The sequence below is a fragment of the Pecten maximus genome, chromosome 14 (genome assembly GCF_902652985.1).
Source record: "Pecten maximus chromosome 14, xPecMax1.1, whole genome shotgun sequence".
In the NCBI taxonomy this organism is placed as follows: domain Eukaryota; kingdom Metazoa; phylum Mollusca; class Bivalvia; order Pectinida; family Pectinidae; genus Pecten; species Pecten maximus.
The window spans coordinates 5660045-5685710 of NC_047028.1; the positions used below are offsets into that span (position 1 = coordinate 5660045).

At 36.4% G+C, this 25666-nt stretch overlaps 1 protein-coding gene across 1 annotated transcript in view; it reads right to left on the reverse strand.

The window, feature by feature from the left end:
- Positions 1-23607, reverse strand: part of LOC117342763 (sodium/hydrogen exchanger 1-like) — a 41279-nt gene extending 17672 nt beyond the window's left edge. Inside the window, exons 1-15 of the mRNA XM_033905005.1 lie at positions 23261-23607; positions 22679-22724; positions 22324-22365; positions 21402-21473; positions 19498-19579; positions 17764-17791; positions 16977-17083; positions 16438-16513; positions 9443-9522; positions 8991-9102; positions 6980-7061; positions 6315-6410; positions 5984-6102; positions 2980-3062; positions 2742-2870 (exon numbers count right to left, since the gene is read on the reverse strand). Coding sequence (XP_033760896.1) covers positions 2742-2870; positions 2980-3062; positions 5984-6102; positions 6315-6410; positions 6980-7061; positions 8991-9102; positions 9443-9522; positions 16438-16513; positions 16977-17083; positions 17764-17791; positions 19498-19579; positions 21402-21473; positions 22324-22365; positions 22679-22724; positions 23261-23558 — 1452 coding nt within the window. The 5' untranslated portion in view covers positions 23559-23607. The remainder of the gene's footprint in view (positions 1-2741; positions 2871-2979; positions 3063-5983; positions 6103-6314; positions 6411-6979; positions 7062-8990; positions 9103-9442; positions 9523-16437; positions 16514-16976; positions 17084-17763; positions 17792-19497; positions 19580-21401; positions 21474-22323; positions 22366-22678; positions 22725-23260) is intronic.
- Positions 23608-25666: the final 2059 nt, after the last annotated feature.

Sequence of the window (25666 nt, forward strand, 5' to 3'; positions counted from 1 at the left end):
TAAGCTCACCGGACCTTCGGTCCAGGTGAGCTAAAAATGAAGGGCGTAAATGAAGTTTTTCAGGGAAATTTTATTACAGTTCTAAATGAAAATCTACACTGTTTCATAGTTTAACCTAAAACCTACACTGCTCCATAGTTTAACCTAAAACCTACACTGCTCCATAGTTTTACCTAAAACCTACACTGTTTCATAGTTTAACCTAAAACCTACACTGTTTCATAGTTTAACCTAAAACCTACACTGTTTTATAGTTTAACCTAAAACCTACACTGCTCCATAGTTTAACCTAAAACCTACACTGTTTCATAGTTTAACCTAAAACCTTAACTGTTCCATAGTTTAACCTTAAATCTACACTGTTTCATAGTTTAACCTAAAACCTACACTGTTTTATAGTTTAACCTAAAATCTACACTGTTTAATAGTTTAACCTAAAACCTATACTGTTTTATAGTTTAACCTAAAACCTACACTGTTTCAGTTTAACCTAAAATCTACACTGTTTCATAGTTTATCCTAAAACCTACACTGTTTCATAGTTTAACCTAAATCCTACACTATTTCATAGTTTAACCTAAATCCTACACTGTTTCATAGTTTAACCTAAAATCTACACTGTTTCATAGTTTAACCTAAAACCTATACTGTTTCATAGTTTAACCTAAAATCTACACTGTTTCATAGTTTAACCTAAAACCTACACTGTTTTATAGTTTAACCTAAAATCTACACTGTTTCATAGTTTAACCTAAAACCTATACTGTTTTATAGTTTAACCTAAAACCTACACTGTTTCATAGTTTAACCTAAAACCTATACTGTTTCATAGTTTAACCTAAAATCTACACTGTTTCATAGTTTAACCTAAAACCTATACTGTTCCATAGTTTAACCTAAAATCTACACTGTTTCATAGTTTAACCTTAAACCTACACTGTTTTATAGTTTAACCTAAAACCTACACTGTTTCATAGTTTAACCTAAAACCTACACTGTTCCATAGTTTAACCTAAAACCTACACTGTTACATAGTTTAACCTAAAATCTACACTGTTTTATAGTTTAACCTAAAATCTACACTGTTTCATAGTTTAACCTAAAACCTATACTGTTTTATAGTTTAACCTAAAACCTACACTGTTCCATAGTTTAACCTAAAACCTACACTGTTCCATAGTTTAACCTAAAACCTACACTGTTTCATAGTTTAACCTAAAACCTACACTGTTCCATAGTTTAACCTAAAACCTACACTGTTTCATAGTTTGACCTTAAACCTACACTGTTCCATAGTTTAACCTAAAACCTACACTGTTTTATAGCCATGCACTGTTTCATAGTTTAACCTAAAACCTACACTGTTCCATAGTTTAACCTAAAACCTACACTGTTACATAGTTTAACCTAAAACCTACACTGTTTCATAGTTTCACCTAAAACCTACACTGTTTCATAGTTTAACCTAAAACCTACACTGTTACATAGTTTAACCTTAAACCTACACTGTTTTATAGTTTAACCTAAAACCTACACTGTTCCATAGTTTAACCTAAAACCTACACTGTTACATAGTTTAACCTAAAATCTACACTGTTTCATAGTTTAACCTAAAACCTACACTGTTCCATAGTTTAACCTTAAATCTACACTGTTTCATAGTTTAACCTAAAATCTACACTGTTTCATAGTTTAACCTAAAACCTACACTGTTCCATAGTTTAACGTAAAACCTACACTGTTTCATAGTTTAACCTAAAATCTACACTGTTTCATAGTTTAACCTAAATCCTACACTGTTTCATAGTTTAACCTTAAATCTACACTGTTTCATAGTTTAACCTAAAACCTACACTGTTCCATAGTTTAACCTAAAACCTACACTGTTTCATAGTTTAACCTAAAACCTACACTGTTTCATAGTTTAACCTAAAACCTACACTGTTCCATAGTTTAACCTAAAACCTACACTGTTCCATAGTTTAACCTAAAACCTACACTGTTCCATAGTTTAACCTAAAACCTACACTGTTTCATAGTTTAACCTAAAACCTACACTGTTCCATAGTTTAACCTAAAACCTACACTGTTTCATAGTTTAACCTAAAACCTACACTGTTCCATAGTTTAACCTAAAACCTACACTGTTTTATAGCCATGCACTGTTTCATAGTTTAACCTAAAACCTACACTGTTTTATAGCTTATCTGGATAAGTATAATATATTCTAGGTAATGTCAAACAAGAGATTCCAGAGGGTTATGTTGCCCACTATTTGTGGCCTCCCAAGTTAATCAGGAGAGAAGAGTATCATAAGAAAACAACTGACCTTGACCTTTTGGTGATTTATCAGATAAGAACTGGTGACTTTAACCTTAAGTCAAAACTTCATGCTTTAGTCTAATCAACTCAACTTTGCTTCATTATAAAGTCATGATAAAACAATAAGGAAAAAGATCGGAATTCTGACCTTTGACCTAAAAACCTTAACCTTTGACCATATGACCTTGGCCTTATATGTAGACCAATCACTTTCTCTCTTGATATTGAACAAATTATATTCTACATAATTTCATGACAACAGTTTACTGGTCAAAAATCAAACTTGATTAACCTTGAACTTCGACCTGTTACCTTAAAACATTAAGTCAGATTATCCCTTTGGCTTCAATCAACTTTGTAATCAGAATCAAAATATAAACTTTTAAGAGTTTGAAAGATGATAGACTTAGATAACTTACCTGAATAAATACAGTAAAAAAGACGACAAAAAGGGTTGATGTGATGAAGACGTCCTTCATCGGGAAGTCTTTGATGTCCAGTAGGGCCACGAGAGAAAAACACACCGCCCCTCTAATACCACCATAGCTCTGAACAAAAGAAAACAGCTCTATTAATATACTACAGATAGTCTACCCACAATTAAATTCCAAAAAGTTGGCAGTATATATCAAGATCTTATTGAATAGTCAGACTTACCACAATGAACATTTCATCATAGCGGATCTTTCTCACTCTGTAGTTGTCAAACCGGTTTATCAATGATGACGCTAAAAATGTCACTGGAAACAAAAATAAAATCAAAATGGTGGTTACATTAGATATGTTATGGAAACCTATACAAACATTAGCTTCAACTCAAATATGATGATTACATTATATTTACCACTCTATGACATTGTCAAACTATAACCTTACCAACAGTAGTTGAGCAATACCATCTCATAAACGGACAACCGGCGTATTAACAATGTGCCAAGTGAAGCATACCGCAGTTGCAGAAAAAAATATTAAATACACATTTCCCTTTTGAAAAACTAGGCGGACAGATTATATTTTCATAATGTTAATTTACATTAAATATTTGTATTACATTGGTTAGTCTTGTCTGGTTTTCTATTAAATTATACACTTTTTTTATACAGAACGTCACAGTATAGAGCTGTTAACATATGAATTCTGTTAGTCCTTATTATATATATTGCCTGGTTTTTTTTTAAATCACAAGTAGTAATTTAAAATAAAAGCATTAAAATTGAACTGCTTTCAATTGGCAGTTATGGGCTGATAATGCCAACTGGACAAAGGCAACATGAAGCACTAACTGTTTATTGGGTTTATTGCTCTGTGAAGAGTCATTTTGAGGCAGGGACTCTTGTAGTAGCTAGTGGCTACCTCACTGAACAACATAAGGGAGGCTCTTTGAATGTTGTCCAGAGTAGTTAAATTAAAGTACACTTGTATATGAAATCTCAATGTCATGAGAATCATAAATAGTTTTGTTCATAAGTAGTATTATATGGAAGTCATGTTTTACATTCACAACTTTTGCAAATCAACTCAAACCAACAAAACACAGCAGTGCCTAAGTTAGTTTTTCACTCGTAAAAAACTCCATACACAATATACTAACTTAATATCCACTCAATTGTTTTTCTCTGCAACGCTTACAACTTCTTTTTAAAGGAAAAACCTGGTATTAAAAAGTAGAAGATGATACATATGCATGTTTGCTGTTCATTAAAAAACATCTGCCAGCTAAGAAATCATCTGACCTTTGACCTTTGATCTCTACCTAGTATAGTCATGTAATTACTTGTCAATCTCAACCAAGTCAGACTCATGATGACGCAATATGTGTTGACAAGGCAATAGATGGAAAATATAACCTTGACACACTGATTACGACCTTGACATACTGATTATGATCTTGACATACTGATTATGACCTTGACACACTTATTTCGACCTTCACATATCATTTATGAACTTGACATGCTGACTAAGACTCGACATACTGATTATGACATGGACATACTGTTTATGACCTTGACATATTGATTATGACATGGACATACTGTTTATGACCTTGACATATTGATTATGACATTGACATACTGATTATGACATGGACATACTGATTATGACATGGACATACTGATTATGACATGGACATACTGATAACAACCTTCACATACTGATTGTGACATTGACACACTGATTATGACCATGACATATTAATTATGACCTTGACATATTGTTTATGACCTTGACATATTGATTATGACATGGACATATTGATTATGACATGGATATACTGATTATGACATGGATATACTGATGATAACCTTGATATATTAATAACAACCTTCACATACTGATTGTGACCTTGACATACTGATTGTGACCTTGAAATATTGATTATGACATTGACATACTGATTGCAACCTTGACATACTGATTTTGACCTTGACATACTGACTATGATTATGACCACATATTGATTACAGGTATACCGGTGAGGCTTTTCATTACAGATTAATCATTAAAAGAGACAAGAAATATGTAGTAAAGACTTGATCATTGAGGGATAACCATGCTGAGAGAAAAGTTTCCATGTGAAACCTGGGTGGGCAAAACAAATTTTTTTTCATTTACATATCTTTATTTGCAAACCTAATCAAGAGATTTTGGTTAAAAGACTACATCCATCCTCTTTTCCTGAAAAAGGTGGGTGTGGTTATATGGGTAGGTGCTCTTATTAGGTCGAATATGGTATTATAGACTGTATTTTAATTAACATAGACATTACTAATTACAGATATTACAGACATTTCAAATTTTGCTTGGCAAAACTATCTCAATTTTGATATTATTAAGAAGATGTATAAGTTTTTGCCCATCAATAGTCCAAGACTCAAATAATGTCATTTTATCATTTTTACATTCAGAACGACTAGCATAAAAACCTGTCTGACTAAAACTGAAGTATCCACATCCTCACATATCAATGTTTACCCAAAATCTATACACCGTGATAAAGGTCCACAATACTCACCCCCAAATCTATACACCGTGATAAAGGTCCACAATACTCACCCCCAAATCTATACACCGTGATAAAGAGGACGGTCCACAATACTCACCCCCAAATCTATACACCGTGATAAAGGTCCACAATACTCGCCCCCAAATCTATACACCGTGATGAATGGGACGGTCCACAATACTCAACCCCAAATCTATACACTGTGATGAATGGGACGGTCCACAATACTCAACCCCAAATCTATACACTGTGATGAATGGGACGGTCCACAATACTCAACCCCAAATCTATACACCGTGATAAAGGTCCACAATACTCACCCCCAAATCTATACACTGTGATAAAGGTCCACAATACTCACCCCCAAATCTATACACTGTGATAAAGGTCCACAATACTCACCCCCAAATCTATACACTGTGATAAAGGTCCACAATACTCACCCCCAAATCTATACACCGTGATAAAGGTCCACAATACTCACCCCCAAATCTATACACTGTGATAAAGGTCCACAATACTCACCCCCAAATCTATACACCGTGATAAAGGTCCACAATACTCACCCCCAAATCTATACACTGTGATAAAGGTCCACAATACTCACCCCCAAATCTATACACCGTGATAAAGAGGACGGTCCACAATACTCACCCCCAAATCTATACACCGTGATAAAGAGGACGGTCCACAGGGAGAGGGCGGTGTTCCAGCTGTGCTCTTGTACAAAAAATAATCCGAGGAACAGGAAGATGATGATCTCACTGATGGTACTGTAAAATATTCAAATCAAAGTTATGGTAACTCAATATTTCAATTTATGTAATCAATTAAGTTTTCTGAAATATCAAAATATTATTTTTTTAAATTACAAAATTACGAACTCTGATTTAAACAATCAGTATATTTTGACAGCATTTCATGAATTTATTGCACTGAAATCAAAAAAAAGAAAAGAATATGGCCATTTTTTTCAAAGACTCACCTCAGGACCTTGGTAAAGAACTTCACTGTAACCCGAGATTTTTTTGTGATGTTTGCAAAGGCATATGCAACTTGTACTATTCCACAGGCGATGAGACTGGGGAGGAATATAATGAATACATAGTTATATATAAATGTATATATTCAGCTACCCAGAAATTGCTTTCAGATGTTCCAGATCTTCACTAATTCTTTGTCACACTGTAATTTTTTATTTCATACAATTCATTTACATTCAGCAAACAAGATTACTACAGGGGAAAGATATACTTATTTGCCATGCCAAATTTAACAAACAATCTTGTATCAAAATCCATAAAGATATCCAAATGTAACAAGGAGAATCATCTAATCAAAAGAGATACCTTATAAGTAAGCTTACGGAATTAATAATTCAGCATTAAAGATTTCAATGCCTCCAGACAGGATAAAGATTTAACAAACATAGTAACCCATACTACACCTCAATGTCACCCTGGAAATGCTACATAGTTATAAATCTACCAAGTGTCAAAGGGATCAATCACAGATCTCTGGATGTCAAAACCATAGGACAGACGAACAGACAGACAGATGACGGTAGACAATGATACACAAATGTGTTGAAATTAGACCTGCTACAGCAGTAGACTTGTGTTTTTATCATCCATCTTTGTAACCACCAACCTGATAATTCCTGAGAAGGCAAACATCTCTGCCAGGAGGAACGCTATGTAGGCCATCCCAAACACCACCACAGGTTCGATCACTGAAATATCACACAGAATATATTCTTACTGTCTGGGATTGTTAATGGATAAACCTGTCTTCTACCACAATACCCTGTGTTATTCAACTCTCAAACCATCAGTTAATGATTACAGCTGTTGATTACAATCTGTTTATACCACACGTGGTATAAACTCTGTACGCATTTTGATTGGCTAACACGGTGAACTTTGACCCAAGCTGCAATTGTTATTGACGTCATCAATAATCTAATGACGTCACATCACCGGGCCCCGGACGTCACCGGTACACTTTATTTGCATACGCGAAATTATACTTGGCCACGTTTCCCTTTGATTCAAGCCGATATTATTGTGGTAGAAACAGGTCACACGACTCGAAATTGTTGGATATGGAATTTATTTCACACTCGTAAGTTATTTTTTAAAAGTTGCAAAAAACACTCGCTAAAGCTCGTGTCTTTTGTAACTTTTAAAAAATAACTTACTCGTGTGAAATAAATTCCATATCCAACAACCACTCGTTCTGTAACCTCTATATATATCACTTTCCTTTTTAATACACTGTGTTACAGTCGTAGATTTGATTTACAAATATTATACAACAATGATTACAGTCTACATTTCAAAAACATTATAATTTTATATACATGCGCTTCAATTAAAGTCAACACATTTATAACAAGAGGCCCAGGAGCCTAAGTGATCATCTGACTTCTGATTTGTACACTAATAGACTATGTTTTGCTTTAAAACCAATATTAAACACATCTCAGCCCTGTGACCTTGAAAGTAGGTCAAGGTCATTCATTTAAACAAACTTGGTATTCATCCATCCAAGCATGCTACTGACTCAATATCATGGCCCTAAGGCTTCTTGGTTATTGTGAAGCAGTTGTGTAAAGATCTTATTAATAAGTCATTTGACCCTTGTGACCGTGATTTGAGTACATGTGACCCCTCTGTGACCTTGAAAAAAGGTCATTTGAGCAAACTTGGTAGCTCTTCATCCCAGCATACTAATGGCCCACTAACATGACTCTGGGCCTCTTGGTTATTGAGAAGAAGTCGTTTATATATTTTAGTGTATTTTACTCCTGAGACCTTTAAAATAGGTCATTTGAGCAATCTTCATCCAAGCATGCTTCTGCTCCAATATCATGGCCCTGGGTTTCTTAGTTATTGAGAAGAAGTTGTTTATGATTTTAAGTCATTTGACCCCTGTGACCTTGTAAGTAGGTCAAGGTACAACTGTATTTGATTTGAACAAACATCCCAGCATGCCACTGGCCCAATATCATGACCCTGGGCCTCTTGGTTATTGAGAAGAAGCTCCCTGTAATATAGTTCATATATGGTATTGGACAGGGTCTGGTCTAACCTTTGACATTGTTAGTGTACTTGGTGAGGAGGAGGACAGTGGTCCTACCATATAGTATATAAGGACAGGGTCTGATGTAACCTTTGACATTGTTGGTGTACTTGGTGAGGAGGAGGACAGTGGTCCTACCATATAGTATATAAGGACAGGGTCTGATGTAACCTTTGACATTGTTGGTGTACTTGGTGAGGAGGAGGACAGTGGTCCTACCATATAGTATATAAGGACAGGGTCTGGTCTAACCTTTGACACTGTTGGTGTACTTGCAGGGCTTTTTCTGTGGGCTTTTTGGGGCCCAATTGAAATGATTTCATATTTAAGCCAAATTCCCAAAATTTGAAGTTTACTCCTGAAAAAAACTTTCCCAATTCACTAATTTTATTCCCAAAATGAGACCAAAAGGCCCCTTCCCAAACCAGTGAGAAAAAGCCCTGACTTGGTGAGGATAGAGGACAGTGGTCCTACCATATAGTATATAAGGACAGGGTCTGGTCTAACATGTCTAATTGACGAGGATGGAGGACAGTGGTCCTACCATGTATTATATAAGGACAGGGTCTGGTCTAACCTTTGACATTGTTGGTGTACTTGGTGAGGATAGAGGACAGTGCTCCTACGATCAATCCGATTGACAGACCACCAAAACACACCAGGAAAAACTTCAGGAAACCAAGCAGGATCTGCAAGACAGAACAAGAAATTCTATACATGTTTAGAAATTATGTCACCTATAGGGTGAGTTTCCTCCACTGTTGGTAAAATCATAATTTATACTGATGGTAAAATCATTGTGAATTAACAAATGCCATAGTTTATTTCAGAGAGAAGATTATAGCATGTTTGATTCTAGAAAAAATACTACTTTTTCCAATCTGAGGTCAGTCTGATAAAAGCTTGCTGCCAGGTATTTAACCAAGCTGAAAACATGTTCATATTCTTAAACATTTTGTATCAGTAATTTCTTACAATACTATTCCCTTAAAATTTTAATGATATCAATACCACTCTATAGAAACTCACATCCTCCGCGTTAATTGACCGCTCCTGTAGGATAAGGTTATAGGACTGGAGAACATGGTACAGGACCACTGTCACGCCATCTGTAAATACAAACAAGGTCATATACTTAGTAAATCAGAAATGTCTGTCAGGACAACTGTCACGCCATCTGTAAATACAAACAAGGTCATATACTTAATAAATCAGAAATGTCTGTAAGACATAAATATCCCCGCTGCCACTTGACACCCCGAAACCTCAGCAGTTCCTGAGATGAGCTAGTTACATTGCATTGGGACGGGATGGATGGGACGGACATGGGTAACACTATATGCCCCATATGTCACGACGGTGGAATAACAAAAGTTGAAGTGTCTACCTCAACAACTGTCAAATTATCTGAAAGACAGGGTCAATCAAGGTAAAAAAAAAAACAGATATAAAACTGTCTGTTCACAGTAATACGTACATTACACATTGTAACAGGGTCAATACGTACATAACACATTGTAACAGGGTCACATGTAATATGTACATTACACATTGTAACAGGGTCAATACGTACATTACACATTGTAACAGGGTCACATGTAATATGTACATTACACATTGTAACAGGGTCACATGTAATACGTACATTACACATTGTAACAGGGTCAATACGTACATTACACATTCAATGTGTAATGTACGTATTGACCCTGTTACAATGTGTACTGTACGTATTGACCCTGTTACAATGTGTAATGTACGTATTGACCCTGTTACAATGTGTAATGTACGTATTGACCCTGTTACAATGTGTAATGTACGTATTACATGTGACCCTGTTACAATGTGTAATGTACGTATTACATGTGACCCTGTTACAATGTGTAATGTACGTATTACATGTGACCCTGTTACAATGTGTAATGTACGTATTGACCCTGTTACAATGTGTAATGTACGTATTGACCCTGTTACAATGTGTACTGTACGTATTGACCCTGTTACAATGTGTAATGTATGTAATGACCCTGTTACAATGTGTAATGTACGTATTGACCCTGTTACAATGTCATTGTAACAGGGTCAATACGTACATTACACATTGTAACAGGGTCAATACGTACATTACACATTGTAACAGGGTCACATGTAATACGTACATTACACATTGTAACAGGGTCAATACGTACATAACACATTGTAACAGGGTCACATGTAATACGTACATTACACATTGTAACAGGGTCAATATGTACATTACACATTGTTACAGGGTCAATACGTACATTACACATTGTAACAGGGTCAATATGTACATTACACATTGTAACAGGGTCAATACGTACATTACACATTGTAACAGGGTCAATATGTACATTACACATTGTAACAGGGTCAATACGTACATTACACATTGTAACAGGGTCAATACGTACATTACACATTGTAACAGGGTCAATACGTACAGTACACATTGTAACAGGGTCAATACGTACAGAACACATTGTAACAGGGTCAATACGTACATTACACATTGTAACAGGGTCACATGTAATACGTACATTACACATTGTAACAGAGTCACATGTAATACGTACATTACACATTGTAACAGAGTCAATACGTACATTACACATTGTAACAGGGTCACATGTAATACGTACATTACACATTGTAACAGAGTCACATGTAATACGTACATTACACATTGTAACAGAGTCAATATGTACATTACACATTGTAACAGGGTCAATACGTACATTACACATTGTAACAGGGTCAATACGTACAGTACACATTGTAACAGGGTCAATACGTACAGTACACATTGTAACAGGGTCAATACGTACATTACACATTGTAACAGGGTCACATGTAATACGTACATTACACATTGTAACAGAGTCACATGTAATACGTACATTACACATTGTAACAGAGTCAATACGTACATTACACATTGTAACAGGGTCACATGTAATACGTACATTACACATTGTAACAGGGTCAATACGTACATTACACATTGTAACAGGGTCACATGTAATACGTACATTACACATTGTAACAGGGTCAATACGTACATTACACATTGTAACAGGGTCACATGTAATACGTACATTACACATTGTAACCGGGTCAATACGTACATTACACATTGTAACAGGGTCAATATGTACATTACACATTGTAACAGGGTCAATACGTACATTACACATTGTAACAGGGTCAATACGTACATTACACATTGTAACAGGGTCACATGTAATACGTACATTACACATTGTAACAGGGTCAATACGTACATTACACATTGTAACAGGGTCAATACGTACATTACACATTGTAACAGGGTCATTACATACATTACACATTGTAACAGGGTCAATACGTACAGTACACATTGTAACCGGGTCAATACGTACATTACACATTGTAACAGGGTCAATACGTACATTACACATTGTAACAGGGTCACATGTAATACGTACATTACACATTGTAACAGGGTCACATGTAATACGTACATTACACATTGTAACAGGGTCAATACGTACATTACACATTGTAACAGGGTCAATACGTACATTACACATTGTAACATGGTCACATGTAATACGTACATTACACATTGTAACAGGGTCACATGTAATATGTACATTACACATTGTAACAGGGTCAATACGTACATTACACATTGTAACAGGGTCAATACGTACATTACACATTGTAACAGGGTCAATACGTACATTACACATTGTAACAGGGTCACATGTAATACGTACATTACACATTGTAACAGGGTCACATGTAATACGTACATTACACATTGTAACAGGGTCAATACGTACATTACACATTGTAACAGGGTCAATACGTACATTACACATTGTAACATGGTCACATGTAATACGTACATTACACATTGTAACAGGGTCACATGTAATATGTACATTACACATTGTAACAGGGTCAATACGTACATTACACATTGTAACAGGGTCAATACGTACATTACACATTGTAACAGGGTCAATACGTACATTACACATTGTAACAAGGTCAATACGTACATTACACATTGTAACAGGGTCACATGTAATACGTACATTACACATTGTAACAGGGTCAATACGTACATTACACATTGTAACAGGGTCAATACATACATTACACATTTTAACAGGGTCAATACGTACATTACACATTGTAACAAGGTCAATACGTACATTACACATTTTAACAGGGTCAATACGTACATTACACATTGTAACAGGGTCATATGTAATACGTACATTACACATTGTAACAAGGTCAATACGTACATTACACATTGTAACAAGGTCAATACGTACATTACACATTTTAACAGGGTCAATACGTACATTACACATTGTAACAAGGTCAATACGTACATTACATATTATAACAAGGTCAATACGTACATTACACATTGTAACAGGGTCAATACGTACATTACACATTGTAACAAGGTCAATACGTACATAACACATTGTAACAAGGTCAGTACGTACATTACACATTGTAACAGGGTCAATACGTACATTACACATTGTAACAGGGTCACATGTAATACGTACATTACACATTATAACAGGGTCAATACGTACATTACACATTGTAACAGGGTCAATACATACATTACACATTTTAACAGGGTCAATACGTACATTACACATTGTAACAGGGTCAATACATACATTACACATTTTAACAAGGTCAATACGTACATTACACATTGTAACAAGGTCAATACGTACATTACACATTGTAACAAGGTCAATACGTACATTACACATTTTAACAGGGTCAATACGTACATTACACATTGTAACAAGGTCAATACGTACATTACATATTATAACAAGGTCAATACGTACATTACATATTATAACAAGGTCAATACGTACATTACATATTATAACAAGGTCAATACGTACATTACACATTGTAACAGGGTCATTACATACATTACACATTGTAACAGGGTCAATACGTACATTACACATTTTAACAGGGCCACATGTAATACGTACATTACACATTGTAACAAGGTCAATACGTACATTACACATTGTAACAGGGTCACATGTAATACATACATTACACATTGTAACAGGGTCAATACGTACATTACACATTGTAACAAGGTCAATACGTACATTACACATTGTTACAGGGTCACATGTAATACGTACATAACACATTGTAACAGGGTCAATACGTACATTACACATTGTAACAGGGTCAATACGTACATTACACATTGTAACATGGTCACATGTAATACGTACATTACACATTGTAACAGGGTCAATACGTACATTACACATTGTAACAGGGTCACATGTAATACGTACATTATACATTATAACAGCATCACTGGTCCTTCGGGCAAGTTTGAGATAAAAATTACTTGCCAAAAGATGATAGCGGTCAAATTTAATCTTAAGGAAAAGGTAAAAATTATGAGAAATTTTGTAAATAGGGCAAGAAGTCACCAATATTTACTTGTCCACTGACCAAATCTTATACTGGCCCCAGGCCCTGTGGTTTCAGTATCTCGCCCCTAACCTGGTCAGTCACAGAAGAGCAGTAAAACATTAAACTCACCGTTCAGTAGTGATTCCCTGAACACCAGAGGCAGTAAAACATTTAACTCACCGTTCAGTAGTGACTCCCCGAACACCAGGAAGTACAGTAAAACATTTAACTCACTGTTCAGTAGTGATTCCCCGAACACCAGAGGCAGTAAAACATTTAACTCACCGTTCAGTAGTGACTCCCCGAACACCAGGAAGTACAGTAAAACATTTAACTCACCGTTCAGTAGTGATTCCCCGAACACCAGAGGCAGTAAAACATTTAACTCACCGTTCAGTAGTGACTCCCCGAACACCAGGAAGTACAGTAAAACATTTAACTCACCGTTCAGTAGTGACTCCCCGAACACCAGGAAGTACAGTAAAACATTTAACTCACCATTCAGTAGTGACTCCCCGAACACCAGGAAGTACAGTATAACATTTAACTCACCGTTCAGTAGTGATTCCCCGAACACCAGGAAGTACAGTAAAACATTTAACTCACCGTTCAGTAGTGACTCCCCGAACACCAGGAAGTACAGTAAAACATTTAACTCACCGTTCAGTAGTGACTCCCCGAACACCAGAGGCAGTAAAACATTTAACTCACCGTTCAGTAGTGACTCCCCGAACACCAGGAAGTACAGTAAAACATTTAACTCACCGTTCAGTAGTGATTCCCCGAACACCAGGAAGTACAGTAAAACATTTAACTCACCATTCAGTAGTGATTCCCCGAACACCAGGAAGTACAGTAAAACATTTAACTCACCGTTCAGTAGTGACTCCCCGAACACCAGGAAGTACAGTAAAACATTTAACTCACCGTTCAGTAGTGACTCCCCGAACACCAGGAAGTACAGTATACATTTAACTCACCGTTCAGTAGTGATTCCCCGAACACCAGGAAGTACAGTAAAACATTTAACTCACCGTTCAGTAGTGACTCCCCGAACACCAGGAAGTACAGTAAAACATTTAACTCACCGTTCAGTAGTGACTCCCCGAACACCAGAGGCAGTAAAACATTTAACTCACCGTTCAGTAGTGACTCCCCGAACACCAGGAAGTACAGTAAAACATTTAACTCACCGTTCAGTAGTGATTCCCCGAACACCAGGAAGTACAGTAAAACATTTAACTCACCATTCAGTAGTGATTCCCCGAACACCAGGAAGTACAGTAAAACATTTAACTCACCGTTCAGTAGTGATTCCCCGAACACCAGAGGCAGTAAAACATTTAACTCACCGTTCAGTAGTGACTCCCCGAACACCAGGAAGTACAGTAAAACATTTAACTCACCGTTCAGTAGTGACTCCCCGAACACATGGAAGTACAGTAAAACATTTAACTCACCGTTCAGTAGTGATTCCCCGAACACCAGGAAGTACAGTAAAACATTTAACTCACCGTTCAGTAGTGATTCCTCGAACACCAGAGGCAGTAAAACATTTAACTCACCGTTCAGTAGTGACTCCCCGAACACCAGAGGCAGTAAAACATTTAACTCACCGTTCAGTAGTGACTCCCCGACCACCAGGAAGTACAGTAAAACATTTAACTCACTGTTCAGTAGTGACTCCCCGAACACCAGAGGCAGTAAAACATTTAACTCACCGTTCAGTAGTGATTCCCCGAACACCAGGAAGTACAGTAAAACATTTAACTCACCGTTCAGTAGTGATTCCCCGAACACCAGGAAGTACAGTAAAACATTTAACTCACCGTTCAGTAGTGACTCCCCGAACAGGAGAGGCAGTAAAACATTTAACTCACCGTTCAGTAGTGACTCCCCGAACACCAGGAAATACAGTAAAACATTTAACTCACCGTTCAGTAGTGACTCCCCGAACACCAGAGGCAGTAAAACATTTAACTCACCGTTCAGTAGTGACTCCCCGAACACCAGGAAGTACAGTAAAACATTTAACTCACCGTTCAGTAGTGACTCCCCGAACACCAGGAAGTACAGTAAAACATTTAACTCACCGTTCAGTAGTGATTCCCCGAACACCAGAGGCAGTAAAACATTTAACTCACCGTTCAGTAGTGACTCCCCGAACACCAGGAAGTACAGTAAAACATTTAACTCACCGTTCAGTAGTGACTCCCCGAACACCAGGAAGTACAGTAAAACATTTAACTCACTGTTCAGTAGTGACTCCCCGAACACCAGGAAGTACAGTATAACATTTAACTCACCGTTCAGTAGTGACTCCCCGAACACCAGGAAGTACAGTAAAACATTTAACTCACTGTTCAGTAGTGACTCCCCGAACACCAGGAAGTACAGTAAAACATTTAACTCACCGTTCAGTAGTGACTCCCCGAACACCAGAGGCAGTAAAACATTTAACTCACCGTTCAGTAGTGATTCCCCGAACACCAGGAAGTACAGTAAAACATTTAACTCACCGTTCAGTAGTGACTCCCCGAACACCAGGAAGTACAGTACTCTATTGACTCCCACCTCATTAAACACCGCAAGCACCTGGAAGTCGAGAAAGCTCTCATCATATGGTTAAACTTTGTAAAAGATCATTTAAGGAAATATTCATGTACAAATGTGTATGATAATAAATTATCCTTATTTTATATTTTTAACTTCGTATATTATCCATGTATCCACAGCAGTTCTACACATGGAAGTCAGAAAATCTGTCTCCTGTCACCACAAAGGAACATTAATGGTTAAGGACATATTGATGTCTAAATATTTATTAACTTTTTATACATGTATCCATGTGGTATGTACACCAGTGTCTGGGCTTTTGTTGTTTTCTTGTGAATTTAAACGATCAATTATAGAAATTTACACCGAATTCTAGATGTATAACCCTGACAGACAACAAACAAACAACCCAGGAGAATCAATTTGAGTCAGAACACCCAGTTATATTGGGTAGATTAAACAGGGTTGAACTATTCATTCATTTATCCAAAGACTAACTTACAGCCACAGGATCCACGGCGACAATGAGGGCGCTGAACACCAGTAACTGTATGGGTTCAGCAACAAAGGGCATAGCACTGGTCATCTGTAGGCCAATCAGGGACAACCCTGTAACAATCACCATTATAACATAAGTCTGAGACAAGATGTATGTTGTAAGTGTTAGAAGTAAGACACAATTATCTATACGTATACACCTGTAAAGATTAAACAATTCCAGCCACAAAAGACCATCAAAATGTCAAATGTTTCCCCCTACAACAGTAGATAAGTATAATTCTATACTGTACATGTACAGACAGTCAGTCACTTTATCTGGTGATTTTGTCAGGCTCCAAGACAATATCAAAAGTGGGTTAGTGGGACCAATGCTGACAGGTTAAGTGTACAATAATTCCTTAATAAATTGAATAAAGATATTTCTACCACAAGAATTTGAACTTTGACCCGAGCTCCAATTGTTATTGACGTCATCAATAATCACTGGGTCCCGGCCGTCATCTGTATACCTTATTTGCATATGCGAAATAAGACTTGGCCAAGTTTCCCTTTGATTCAAGCTGATATTATATTGTGGTAGAAACAGGTCACACGACTTGTGATTTTTAAATATGAAACTTATTTCACACAAGTAAGTTACTTTTTAAAAGTTACAAAAGACACTCGCTAAAGCTTGTGTATTTTGTAACTTTAAAAAAATAACTTACTCCCGTGAAATAAATTCCATATCCAACAACCTTGCATTGTGTAACCTCTTTGTATATATTATATACATAACATATACTCACCAAGAAATGCACATGCCGCTATTGTCCCCTGCAATGTTACAACATGCACTACGTTAGGATTACCACACCACAGACAGGACATACCGCAGGACATTACAATGTCACTGCAACTCTTAATCAACCCCCAATACATTGAAATCATGCAACCCGCAATTATATTGATAAACTGCTTTTAATTCAGAAAATTATATAATAAGAAACCTTTTTAAATTAACTTCGCAGTATCGTATCACTCCTTTAACTTGAATAGTCAAACTTAACATTTAATAACTAAATAAATATTTAAAGTTTAAAAGTGAAAACGGATTACAATATAGCAATGTCCTCTATTTCAATGCATCCTACTTTTTTTTTCTATGCATACACAATGAATGCCAAGCCTTTAAATTGACCTCTGATCGTCTATACTTAACACAGTATGTATTGTCTACATTTAGCCATACACTATTTATAGATCAATTTCCTGAAATATACATTTTTTCATTATAGTCTTATAATAAATAACTTTAAATATAAAACAGGGATGTGAACTATTGTTTCGATAGCTTTTTCCAAGGCTGTACATTTTACATTGATAACCTTTTATATATACAATGTACATATTTACATGAAATGACACAATGTAATTGTATGGAAGTTTTTTATGAAAAAAATTATTTTGCATCCAAATGAAGAAGCCAACATCAATTTAAAGGAAAAAGTCATGTTAAAAATGTACCCATGCCAGAATACCGGTGTTCACCCGAACCTAACCATAACCTTTAACTGAATCAGTCTAGGAAAACAAATATCAAATCATTCTAAAGGATACAGTACCAGTTAAGAACTTAACTATCTTCTACAAGGAAACAACCCACACAAGCCTAGTTCCCCCTGATCAACAGAAATTTAAAGCCAATCACAGAAATAATTGCAACCACAACAAACGTCATGCCACATTGTCAAAGCACAGAGTTACCAGCACTCGTTTAACAGGTATTCATACCTATATATATGTTATGTTTAACAGGTATTATTACCTATATGTATGTTATGTTTAACAGGTATTCATACCTATATGTATGTCATGTTTAACAGGTATTCATACCTATATGTATGTCATGTTTAACAGGTATTCTTACCTATACTGTATGTCATGTTTAACAGGTATTCATACCTATATGTATGTTACGTTTCTGTGAAGCACCATGTACATTGTATCTTTTGAATCACAATACCTTACATGTTTGTAGTGGCTAAATCAGAAGCATGCACAACTGAATAGATTGACGTGGATGTAGGCTGACGAGAAGGGAGGTAACTTCCCCAAAAGAATATCGTCATCAAGGTATCATGTCACGGCTTTTGCCAGACAGGTTCAATTCTACAAATAGCGACCTTGGTTTTAAACCAAGTACGTTTACTGATTCCAAAAACTGTACCAGAAGTTATATAATTATATGAAATTGTAATTTTTTATGACAATCAGACAAGTATGTTGTGATAGCACCTTATAGTAACAGTGACCTAGTTTCTGACTGATGTTGAAATGCTCTGTTTGAGATACACAGTATGTGTTTATTATGTAACACTCCACCTCCCAATTATAATTATATTAAATCCATGTTAGTAAGAAAGAGAAATAGTGAGGAGAGGAACACCAAACTAAACCACTCCACCCATACATTATATAAAGTATATACAGTAATGTAACACTGAGTACTATCTGTAGATATCTATGGTATGGATACTCACAAACACAGCAAAGATCAGGATACTGCCGATGTTTTCTGTGAATGTCCTGTCATACAAATTGAAAGCTGACTCCAGGATTATCCTGAAAACAGTGGATGTTAATCTTAGTATTCTTTGTTATATACAGTATAACAATGATTCCTATATGTATTGTACAAGAGTTAAATTCAATGGTCAATCATTTTGTGAGGATTGCAAATGTTTCAATCTTTGAAACTCTCATGATACTGGTGTACTAGTTTTTGCAATCATCTTATTCCAAAATTAATCATCACTGATGCCAAAGATGTCAAAGTATATATTAATGTACAGTTACTGTAATACAGGACAACTACTCAGTAACAGGACATGCATTAAGATCCACAAAAATAATCCTACGGTTCCAATACTACCACCCCAATCACCACTAATCCACTAGTCCCACCATCCAACCACCACCAATCCACTAGTCCCACCATCCAACCACCACTAATCCACTAGTCCCACCATCCAACCACCACCAATCCACTAGTCCCACCATCCAACCACCAATAATCCAATAGTCCCACCATCCAACCACCACTAATCCACTAGTCTTACCATCCAACCACCACTAATCCAATAGTCCCATCATCAACCTCCACTAATCCACTAGTCCCATCATCCAACTACCACTAATCCACTAGTCCTACCATCCAACCACCACTAATCCACTAGTCCTACCATCCAACCACCACTAATCCAATAGTCCCACCATCCAACCACCACTAATCCACTAGTCCCAACATCCAACCACCAATAATCCACTAGTCCCACCATCCAACCACCACTAATCCACTAGTCCCACCATCCAACCACCACTAATCCACTAGTCCCACCATCCAACCACCACTAATCCACTAGTCCCATCATCCAACCACCACTAATCCACTAGTCCCACCATCCTACCACCACTAATCCACTAGTCTTACCATCCAACCACCACTAATCCACTAGTGCCACTATCCAACCACCACTAATCCACTAGTCCTACCATCAACCACCACTAATCCACAAGTCTCACCATCCAACCTCCACTAATCCACTAGTCCCACCATCCAACCACCACTAATCCACTAGTGCCACTATCCAACCACCACTAATCCACTAGTCCTACCATCAACCACCACTAATCCACAAGTCTCACCATCCAACCTCCACTAATCCACTAGTCCCACCATCCAACCACCACTAAACCACTAGTCCCACCATCCAACCACCAATAATCCAATAGTCCCACCATCCAACCACCACTAATCCAATAGTCCCACCATCCAACCACCACTAATCCAATAGTCCTACCATCCAACCACCACCAATCCACTAGTCCCACCATCCAACCACCACTAATCCAATAGTCCCACCATCCAACCACCACTAATCCACTAGTCCCACCATCCAACCACCACTAATCCACTAGTCCCACCATCCAACCACCACTAATCCACTAGTCCCACCATCCAACCACCACTAATCCAGTAGTCCCACCACCCAATCATCACTAATCCACTAGTACCACCATCTGACCACCACTAATCCACTAGTCCCACCATCCAACCTCCACTAATCCACTTGTCGCACCATCCAACCACCACTTATCCACTAGTCCCACCATCCAACCACCACTAATCCAATAGTCCCACCACCCAACCACCACTAATCCACTTGTCGCACCATCCAACCACCACCAACCCACCAGTCTCATGTCCAAAAAGTGATGCTTGCAGTTCATGGCTCTGTTGAATAGGCGACAGCAATTTACTGTAAATGTCAAAATCCTGCTGAAGCCAGCTACTCTATGATGTATAATTTAATTCTGGTATATTCCATTATGTTCAGAAGGTAAAATTAGGTAGACGAAAAAAGTATCTCCATTGTGTGCTTACGGGGGAAGCAGGTAGTGGAAGAATGTCTCAGGGGTGAAAAAGGACTGCAGCTCAACACTGGAACCCGAAAAGCTGGAAAACAAATACCAGGTCCACTAATTACCAATGTGTACAGGGGTGAAGTATTACCTGGTCAAGTCTTACTTGTATGGAATGTTTGTTTATCAATATTTAAACAGGCCACCAAACCAATTCATTTCAGAAAGTATTCACCAAACATTGTTTTGGCCTGAATACAATGAGCATGTCAAAACTTGTGAGAGAAAAATAAACTTTAAAAGATGAGACTGAAACTTTAAATAACTAGAAAACCACTGGGGTTTTATTACACTAGGTGTTTTCACTTAACTTCATAAAATTAGATAAATTGAAATTGAAATTAATGTCTGCTACATTTCAGTGATCAGCTCCAAGACAATGGACTGTTTGATATAAAGTGCTCTAATTTAGGATTACAATTAAATAATACAATATACATAAATGGAACTTTTTCTTAATATGGCATTTTACCAAGAATTTACAGTATTTTCACATTGTACATGTACATACAAGTACATTGTATTTAATAAATCAAAACAGTACAGCAGTATTTTACAAAATATTTATTGTATTAAACAGTATTTTACAATTTGAAGTATTTAATGTACCAAATAGTATTTTACAAAGTATTTAATGTATTAAACAGTGTTTTACAAAGTATATTAAACACTATCTTATAGAGTATTTAATGTATTGAACAGATTTTTACCAAATGCATGTACATATGTAGTATACTGTATCAAAACAATTTTGTACACTGATTTAACAGTACCAGTATCAAACTAATTATTTACAGTATACAAACTGTAAGTATTTTACCAATTCATGTACTTCATGTATTGAAAGCAATCAATCAGGATCAGGAGGAAATTAAATGACTTACAAGATGATGGCTCCAAAAGCAGTTCCAACAATGATGAGGAGGCTGGAAACAGTAAAAAATCAGTTTTAACTAGAATTTAAGCCAATGACTAATTAATTCCCCATACTACCCCTCAACTGTGACAAGGTTGCCATGGCAACCAAAATTTTGAAGAAAAAAAAAATAATCTGCATGAATATTGTAAACATGGTCTCTAACATTTAATGTAGATTCCGTGAAAAGGAAATGATAAAAGACTTTATCTATGTCATGTGTTGAATGTAGGAAATGTAGACCTATTTGAACCTAGTTTAATTAATTATTGTTAATAAATTACAAGTAAAATTAAAATAAACATGTTTTGAATTGTACTCACCACGACTCCGGTACGATGGACGATAGTTTGTTGGCATAGTGAAAACCTGTGAACATCCAAAGACATGTTTTGTTTATTAATTGTCTGTGTCGTATATTTACTGTAAAATATACACAAGGTCAGGAACATTTGATGATGTTATTTTATATATAACTTTCTTGGCGTTCCTAATTTCTGTCCACCTGATGTTCCTATCGAGGTATATCGCTGGGATAGAAGAGACTGTTGATATGTGTTACATATATATGGTCATTCAGTGTTCAGTTTTGAAGAATGAAACTCATAAACAGAGAAAACAGGAAATACAGAAAAAAAATTTGGTCTAATTTTCTGAACATTTCTGAATTTCTTTTAAAAATTCTTTATCAAATGCTTTTGAACTTTTGAAGAATATTTATTTGGGAAATGATCAAACTTAGGATATCAAAGATATATATATAATTATATGCATATGTTTTAATGTGTGAAGAAACCAATAAAAACGGTCAGGTTTAAGCCCCCTGATGATACCTTTTCCCTGGCCATGTAATGAAATGATGTGTTAACACAGTGTCACCCAGCGACCCTATGTACTGTACCTACCCATTTTACTAATAACAGCAACTAAGACAACAATCGTGAACAAAAATGGTGAACGGATTTCTTCATAACGGATTTCTACCACCTCCACGTGATGACCATGTAATTCCCCGTGCTGACTATTATTGGGGGTGTGGTCAGAGGAGTTGTGATATGACATGTCCTCACTGGTAGATGAATATGTGAAATGATCAGTCTGAGGAGGTGATGTACTAGTCGAGGAGTTTGTAGATGAAATAATGAAGACTACCACCAAGGCAATAGGCAACAGGCCCAGGGCCAATGGATTCCTACTCTTCATGTTGACACTTGGGTGTTAGTCACTAGTCATCTGTCGACACTTAATGTTCCAGACCTGAAACAAAATTAAAGAATTTAAGAAATCACAACAAATTTGAGTTGTCTGGAGACCACATACAGTGTACATGTAGTTCGCCAAGTGGGTATTGAAATTCCAAATTATTTTTTTAAAAGTTGGTCAAAGATCATGGTTATAAGGTCAGCAGGTCTATAAATGCATTACCAATGAAATGGTCTTGTCACAAGAAACACACATGTCAAACATAAAAACCCATCTCATGCTGTTTAGTTAACATACTGTGGCCAAGGTTAATGTTTTTCTTAAAGTAGGTCAAGGTCACAGTTAAGGTCAGCAGGTCCAAAACTGCACTACTAATGGAAAGCAAACACCTAAGCTGTATCCTCATTAGTATTGACTGACACAACACTGTTTTATAAAAAACTTTAACCTTAAGCTTTCTACAGACACCAGCGAAGCATCACATCAACTCCGGGGGTATATCTAGATCTATATATAACTCCCTTGAATCCCTCACAGCGAGCTAAAAATTGGTTACACAAATACATACCACTCCCAGACATGTACGTAATACTGATAATATAGTAGGCAAAGCATACATATAAATCATATAGACTGTCAAGTTGCATTGATTTAGATCAATTAGAACACGGACAGGTCAGTATCTGTCCAAAAATCCTGTACAATAGCGATTTCATCTCCTAGTACCATAATTGTAAATAGTTGCTGTTTCTTTGTGGTGCCTGAACTTGCTGAAGCTGATCTATAAATAATTGCCTACTAGAAGTCTCCTGTGTTGTTTAGTTCAACTTCAACATACAGATCCTAGAAACTAGTTTCCATTATTTTTTCTGTTCAGATTGGAACAAACCTTCCATAGCTTTAATTCAACATGTATGTTTAATAACCACCATCTTTAATGTCTATGTATACCTACATATAAAGCCAATATCATCCTGTTCAATTCTTACAAAACCAAGTGATGCAAGATATTTGAGGAAGTATATCAGTGGAACAGAAAAAAAAATAGACAGACCACCAAGATACTGTCCAGTAAGTTGATGAGCTGTTGAGTGTATTTAGAAATGAAGTAAACAGCCTTAATTATTCTCTATATTCCAGTACCTGACGTATTTTATAACAAAACATTGAAGCCATTTTCCACAGGATCGAAATGCTACATCAGACTTGCAGTCATGACAGTGCACCATACATACAATATCAATTTTTCTCTCTTCTAGATCTTTTCACCTCTTGTGCTTATATTTGTTTATAACAAATCTTTATTAAACTTTCAGCATTGTCTAATGATATTCAAGGTTTACTTTTGTAAAAAAAAAAGGGGGGGGGGGGATTCAAGTTTATACATTTTTTATTTTATTTTGATTATTTATTTATTTGTTTTGCAACTCAAAAACATTATGGTTAACTAAGTGGGAAGTATATATATGTCATCTAATAATTACTTACTCGATCAAACGCTTCATGGAAAAGAACTCTCACATACACATATATGTACACTCACTATCACCTCAGATTATTGATGGAACTCGCATATCACAAATACAGGGATATTACAAAGCTCTATCTCTATGTATGTACACTTTAATAATTACGACTGCACAGACAGCCTCTCCGACATGTTAAAAACCTTAGTTGGCAAACATTTCAGGACCGCAGAAATCCCTCATCACTTGTCATACCTGTAGTAGCAGTAAAAAAGATCAATTCTAATTTCCTCCAGAAAACATAAATATGTCATTCCTCATTCGACCACAAACTATTACGCACTCCTTCTTTACTCGAATAAAAAGCTCTGTCGAAGCGAAGATCACTGTGAGAGTGGTTAACTTTTGATTGTGTTTTAATTGTAGAGGGCTGGGATCCCCGACTTCATCAATACCGGACCAGCTCACAGTGAACAGGTGAAAGTAATATAAAAGCCGCAACAAATACTCAATTTTCTCACGAATACGATTATCAAATCATTGATACCGTTTGAAATCATAAATATCAACAGCTACTCAAACTCTGAAGTCATATTACAAACCTGTTTTTGATCTCCGTGTCTTCTCCAAAATACTAACACC